At 32.7% G+C, this 7,969-nt stretch overlaps 1 protein-coding gene and 1 pseudogene across 1 annotated transcript; both read right to left on the bottom strand.

Moving 5' to 3' along the window:
* Positions 1-1,141: 1,141 nt before the first annotated feature.
* On the bottom strand, positions 1,142-1,837 carry LOC148198532 (secreted RxLR effector protein 161 pseudogene; annotated as a pseudogene).
* A 2,843-nt stretch (positions 1,838-4,680) lies between these two features.
* LOC148198531 (uncharacterized) lies at positions 4,681-5,226 on the bottom strand. Its single transcript, XM_088115837.1, has one exon. It carries the CDS (start codon positions 5,224-5,226, stop codon positions 4,681-4,683), a length of 546 nt encoding a protein of 181 aa, XP_087971963.1.
* Positions 5,227-7,969: the final 2,743 nt, after the last annotated feature.

Here is a 7,969-nt window from a genome sequence, read left to right as displayed (position 1 = left end):
TTCACCCCTCAAATGGGTGAAGTGGCTTCCCCTAACAGAATGCTGGTAGAACACAACATATCATAAAAGTAGATGAGATACAAGTTACGAAATTGGGGACATGGTTTATGTAAAATTACAAGCTTATAGAAAAATTTTAGTAAGCTTCATACCTAATGCCAGATATTTTGGGCCCTATAATATTTTGTACAAGGTGAAGGAGGTAGCCTACAAGCTATAACATCTAGTGAAGATTCACAATGTATTTCATATATGACAACTGAAGAAGCAGGTGGGAGAGGCAGTTGTAAGCAATTCTTTAATTTTCATTTGAATGAAAAACACACACAGGATCTTGAATTTTCATGATACTCACTATTCTCTCATACACAGTAGAAAAGAACTTACCTGGATCCATTGTATAGTTTTTTCCTGTCAATGTTCTCCTTTCTCTTACTCCTCTTTAAGGCTTTCTTGATGATATAGAAATTCTGAGGGATGTCACAGTTTCTTTTCTTTTCAGAGAACGTAACCTTTCTTTCTCTCTTTTCAGAAACTTAACCTGTCAACTGTAGTCAAACCTTTTCCCTCTTTTATGATATTTAATCAACTTTAATAAAATACCAAAATGCCCTTTATTGAAGTGAGAAGAGAGGGATTAATTTTAATAACTCTAAAATAATCCCTATAACTTTAATACATTATATTCTAATAATCATCACATTAGAATCTGTACATCAAAGTTATACTTTAAATTACATGAACCAATCTTAAATATTAATATAATTTAACATTATCCCACTTGGTTCATGTGATGACTTGAAGATCTAAAACTAAACTTTGAGTGCGCACCATTCATTAGAATTATCAAGTCATCATCCTTATATGAATTGAAATGATCGGATCATGGCGGGCAAAAATCATGAACGACAAGATTCCTTCCATGTATTACATAATCAAACCAACTCAACATAACTTTAATCAATCTTTTAACTTTCATGTCTCTAAAAGAGATATAACATGTTACCACAATCAATAATACATGTATATAACTTAATGTGGATAAAATAGAATAAAGAGAAACATAACTTTAATTGAATTCACAAGTGTCATGATAGTACAAGCATATAACTATACATATCCATATAGATAGATAACATCATTATGTTAATATTGACTTATCCATAATGCCCATACTTTCAACATGGCCAATAAAAGTTTTGGGCGGTAATCCTTTAGTTAACGGATTTGCTATCATCAAATCCGTACCAATATGCTCAATCAACACTCTATGTTTCTGCACTTCTTCTTTGACCGACAAGTATGTCAAATCCATGTGTTTATCACCCTTTGAGTACTTGTCATTTTTAGAGAAGAAGTCGGCTACGGAATTATCACAATAAATCCTTATCGGCCTAGCAATACTGTCAATAATGCCAAGCCTCGATACAAAGTTCCGCAACCACAAAGCATGAATCGTGGCCTCAAAGCATGCCACGAATTCAGCCTCCATGGTGGAAGTAGTAATGACTGATTGTTTTGCACTTTTCCAAGAAATTGCTCCTCCAACTAATAGATAAACATACCCAAATGTGGATTTTCTTGAATCCACACATCCAGCATAGTCTGAATCCGAGTAGCCAACCATCTCAAGATGATCTGAACTTCTGTAGGTGAGCATGTATTCTTTGGTACCTTGTAAGTACCTAAGAACTTTCTTTGCAGCTTTCCAGTGATCCATTATGGGATTACTTAGATATCGGCCTAACATTCCAACAACAAAACTGATATCTGGCCGAGTACAAGTTTGAGCATACATCAAAATCCCAACCACTAACACATAAGGAATAGACTCCATGGCCTTTCGTTCCAAATCATTCTTGGGACATTACATTTGACTAAACTAGTCTCCTTTTTGAATTGGAACTATTCCAGGAGAACATTTTTCCATTCTGAATCTCTCTAACACTTTGTTAATATAGCCTTTTTGAGACAAACTTAACAATCCTTGTGATCTATCACGAAATATTTCTATTCCTATCACATAAGATGCCTCATTCATATCTTTCATTTCAAAGTTGCTAGAGAGAAACTTCTTTACATCATGTAACATACCAACATCATTAGCAGCAAGAAGAATGTCGTCAACATATAGAACCAATATAACAAACTTACTCCCACTGATCTTCATATATATACACCGGTCAACGGTGCTCTCTACAAAACCATATGAAGTTATGGTATCATTAAATTTTAGATACCATTGTCAGGAAACTTGTTTTAGTCCATATATTGATTTCTTCATTTTACACACCAAATTTTCTTTTCCTGTTATTGTGAAACCTTCTGGTTGATCCATATAAACTTCCTCTTCTAAGTCACCAATCAGAAAAGCGGTTTTTACATCCATTTGGTGAAGCTCTAAATCATAATGAGCCACCAAAGCCAAAACAATTCTCAAAGAGTCCTTCTTAGAAACAGGAGAGAAGGTCTCTTTATAGTCAATTCCATCCTTTTGAGTGAAACATTTGACGACTAATCTAGCTTTATACCTTTCAATATTGCCTTTTGAGTCATGTTTAGTCTTAAAGACCCATTTACAACCGACTCTTTTTGAACCCTTAGGCAATTCAACTAGATCCCATACTTTATTGTCATCCATTGATTTCAATTCTTCTTTCATAGAATTCAACCAATTCTCTGAATTTTTACTTTCCATGGCTTGTCTGAAAGATACTGGATCCTCATCAATGCTTAAGTCACGTTTGTGTTCAACAGAGTAAACCACATAATCATTCGAAATAGCAGGTCTTTTCTCCCTTACAGACCTTCTTAATGCTGCTTCTTGTGGTTCCTCTATCAATTGTTCATTTATGACTTGCTCATTTGTGACTTGCTCATTGTCAATTGACTCAACATTTATATGTTCATTTTGTGGGATTGGAACATTAACTTGTTGTGTGACTGTGATACAACAAGAGGAATAATAACTTCAGAAGAGACATTAGATGTAGAAACACTATCAGTATGCTCTTGAATATCCACTATTCGTGATTCCTCACTCCCACTAAATTGACCATTTTCAATGAACCGAGCATTTCCAGACTCAACTATTCTTGTACTATGGTTAGGGCAATAAAATCTATATCCCTTTGATTTTTCAAGATAACCGATGAAGTAACCACTAATGGTTCTTGCATCAAGCTTCTTTTCATGTGGATTATATAACCTTACATCTGCCGGACTACCCCAAACATGAAGATGTCTCAAACTGGGTTTCCTTCCAGTCCATAGTTCATAAGGAGTTTTAGAAACTACTTTGCTAGGAACCCTGTTAACCAGATATACAACAGTCTTTAATGAATACATCCACAAAGATAAAGCAATATTACTATGACTTAACATACTCCTAACCATATCCATAAGAGTACGATTCCGCCTTTCTGCTACACCATTTTTGTTGTGGTGTACCGGGCATTGTATATTGTGCACATATACCCCGACTTTCAAGAAACTTTGCAAATGGACCTGGACATTGTCCACTCTCATCAGTTTTACCATAATATTCACCACCTCTATCAGATCTCACCAATTTTACTTTCTATCTAATTGCCTTTCCACCTCATTTATGAACACCTCAAGGGCATTCATTGATTGAGATTTTTCATGTAATAGATATATATAACAATAATGTGAGAAATCATCAATAAAGGAGATAAAATATTTTTCACCACTCTAGGATTTAATGTCAAAAGGGCCATAAATATCAGTGTGTATTAACTCAAGAAGTTGATTACTTCTTGTGGCGGGATATTTTGATGTGTTTTGTTTGTTTACCCTTAATACAATCAATACATACATCCCAATCATCAAAATTCAATTGAGGTAAAATTTCATTTTTTACTAACCTCAACATCCTTTCTTTGGATATGTGACCTAATCTTTTATGTCATAAGAAAGCAGAACATTCTTTTCCTACACCACAATTTCTATCAACAACATGTTCAACATTAACCAGGGATTCAGAAAAATTAACATCAAGATTTAAACGATATAAACCATCCAATAATGTACCAGAACCATAATAGTACGAAAGTTTATACAAATGAAAAATACCATTTTCAATCTTAAAGTTAAAACCTAAATAATCCAACTTTACAATAAAAATTAAATTCCTAGCACAATCAGGAACATAGAGACACTTTTCAAGATTCAGACAATAGCTAGTGTCTAGAATCAATCTGTAAGTCCAATTCCTTATATCCGTGCCTTCATTTTGTTCCTCATATATAAATACTTTTCAGTTCCTTTTATGGGCTGGATTGAAAGGAATCCCTGCATAATATTATAAACATGAGTGGTAGCTCCAGAATCCAACCACCAGGTATTATTAGGCACTTCAATTATATTTGCTTCAAAACTTACAGAAACATAAAAAGTACCTTTCTTTTCGAACCAAGATTTTCTTTTTGGACAATCTTTCTTGAAGTGACCTACTTTCTTGCAAAAGAAACATTTCTGGTCCTTCTGGATATTGCCTTCATTCACTTTCATTGGGGCTTTGTCCTTCTTGTTCTTCCTTCCTGATTTAGCTTTACTGAAGCTAGCACCTTCATGAATTGTGAGATGGATAGAATGATCTTTCATTTTCTTCAATCTCCCTTCCTCTTGTACCAACATGGCTTTGATTTCTTGAAAGTTTCATTTATCCTTAAGAGTGTTATAGTTAACTTGGAACTGGCCAAATTTAGGAGGAAAAGAGTTCATGATGAATTGTACTAGAAAAGACTCATTCACCTCCATTCCCATAGACTTCAATCTTGCTGCTATATTTGGCATTCCAGTTACATGGTCATGTATGGGCTGTGACCAGTCAAAATTTTTGGTAGTCAGCTCACTCATAAGAGTTCCTACAATAAACTTATCAGTTATGTCTGATTGTGAGTACTCCTTGATCAATTTCATGAATTCCTTTGCGTTTTCTATTTTAGGCATAGAAGGCTTTACATTCTCTGCCATAGACATGCGCATCAAGTTTAGTGACAGCCTGTTAGACCTATGCCAAGCCTCATAAAGAGACTTCTCATCACTTGTACTAGTCTCTGTAATGGTTGCGGGCATTTCATCCATCATAATTGCCATGTCCAAGTCTAACACACCCAGTTGGAACTGGATTTGTTCTGACCAATCAGCATAATTGAGCCCATTAAACTTGACCACATTGTTGCTCAAACTTGATAAATTCATGTAAGCTGGAAATAATACACAAGCTCATACATTAATGTTTTGATAAAATTAATGGATTCAAACAAATTACTATACTAGTCATACATTCAAGTTCACCTTAGGGTGAAACTTAAACTGATAGGTAATCATTTAAGTTCACCTTTGGGTGATTCTTAAACTGACAAATTCCATATACACTTTAATAAACAATCAATCATACTTAAGTCTATATGTATGTTATCTTTGGATATACAAACATATTTACTAAGTACATGAAATGTCTCACTTTAATGTCATCAATTCTAAACAATGGTTCACCTTTGGGTAATCCATAACATCCTTATATCAATGACTGATAACTATATATATATTCATAATTTAACATCCTTTATATTATGAATAATTTTCACAATAACATGAGCAATTTAAAAGAACAGTGAAATTGCTAAAACTTTTAATTTTGATTAGAATTATAACTCATCTGAAATTCAACTTAATTAAATTTCCTTCATCCAAGATTAATAAACAATTAATATAATTCATAAAACAAAAAATTATACCATACAGATGCACTTTTCAAGTTAAAAAACATTCAACTTTTAATTCACATTTGACATTTCATTAGCGCAACCGTAAAAGTGCTTTAGTGTGAGAATATGGGCACAACCATAAAGTTACTTTTTGGCAAAATTAAATTCCCGACTTGCGACTTCCAAAAGAAATTCACGTTACAGTGAATATTCTTTTACTTTCATCAATAAAAGCAATTGAAATCATAAAATCCTGCGACTTTAATTTTCTTTCATGGAGGATTTAATCTGGTTACTGCGCAAGGAATTTCAATTTTGGCATAAGACAACTTTAATGTGTTATGCACAGATCAAAATCACATTAATTTAATAATCAAATAATAATAAAAATAATAATAACTTGTTGCTCCCAGGATGAATGAAATTCACGTTATAGTTAATTCAAAAAATAATCTTGCAACAATACAAAAATTTGCTTTACTGTGACGTGCGAAAATCAAAATTTAAAAACTTCCGGCTGTGAGATTCACATTACAGTGAATCTAATTTTCTTTCATGCCAATAAAATAATTAAACATCTGAAAATTAAAATCCCTAAATTTTATAATTCAAAAAAAATTAGGGTTTCACAAAATTGAGAAAATTACCATTCATGGAGAATCATAAAATTCAGAACCTGGCTCTGCTACCACTTTTAAGCAATTTTTTAATTTTCAATTGAATGAAAAACACACACAGAATCTTGAATTTTCATGATACTCACTATTCTCTCATACACAATAGAAAAGAACTTACCTGGATCCATTGTATAGTTTCTACTTCCGGTGGTGAGATTCACATTACAGTAAATCTAATTTTCTTTCATGCCAATAAAATAATTAAACATCTGAAAATTAAAATCCCTAAATTTTATAATTCAAAAAAAATTAGGGTTTCACAAAATTGAGAAAATTACCATTCATGGAGAATCATAAAATTCAGAACCTGGCTCTGCTACCACTTTTAAGCAATTTTTTAATTTTCAATTGAATGAAAAACACACACAGGATCTTGAATTTTCATGATACTCACTATTCTCTCATACACAATAGAAAAGAACTTACCTGGATCCATTGTATAGTTTCTACTTCCGGCTGTGAGATTCACATTACAGTAAATCTAATTTTCTTTCATGCCAATAAAATAATTAAACATCTGAAAATTAAAATCCCTAAATTTTATAATTCAAAAAAAATTAGGGTTTCACAAAATTGAGAAAATTACCATTCATGGAGAATCATAAAATTCAGAACCTGGCTCTGCTACCACTTGTAAGCAATTTTTTAATTTTCAATTGAATGAAAAACACACACAGGATCTTGAATTTTCATGATACTCACTATTCTCTCATACACAATAGAAAAGAACTTACCTGTATCCATTGTATAGTTTCTTCCTGTCAATGTTCTCCTTCTCTTACTCCTCTTTAAGGCTTTCTTGATGATATAGAAATTCTGAGGGATGTCAAAGTTTCTTTTCTTTTCAGAGAACCTAACCTTTCTTTCTTTCTTTTCAGAAACTTAACCTGTCAACCGTAGTCAAACTTTTTCCCTCTTTTATGACATTTAATCAACTTTAATAAAATACCAAAATGCCCTTTATTGAAGTGAGAAGAGAGGGATTAATTTTAATAACTCTAAAATAATCCTTATAACTTTAATACATTATATTCTAATAATCATCACATTAGAATTTGTACATCAAAGTTATACTTTAAATTACATGAACCAATCTTAAATATTAATATAATTTAACAACAGTATCCATGGAGCTACCATATCAAGCTAAAGGGAGGCTGCAAGAAAAGGAAGCTTAAGCCATCATAAATAGAATGACAGTAAAGAGAAGAGGAATGGCAATCACACAAATCCTTGTGAAATGGAAACACTAGGCATTTTACATGTTCTGGAACAAACATTTGACATCCTACCAACATATTCGCTTTAAACGCTCTTTCCACTAGTTATCTACACGAACTCATAGACGATGATAATTTTTCCCTGTCATCAAGCCTTACTGTCTTGCACATCAAACTCGTTGTCAATAACTTTCGAGTCATATTATATGCATTTGCCTTCTTTAAGAGAAGATTCTCTTGATTCTCGGATTAGAACTCTCATTCTTATCAAAGATTAACATCTTTGTGGCGAATTTTCACTTGACTTATCAATATGCTAGATTGTGGTGTCCTCATC

This window comes from Vigna umbellata, chromosome 5 (genome assembly GCF_029865625.1).
Source record: "Vigna umbellata cultivar VRB3 chromosome 5, Vumbellata_1.0, whole genome shotgun sequence".
NCBI lineage: Eukaryota > Viridiplantae > Streptophyta > Magnoliopsida > Fabales > Fabaceae > Vigna > Vigna umbellata.
This window is presented reverse-complemented; position numbering and strand designations above follow the sequence as displayed.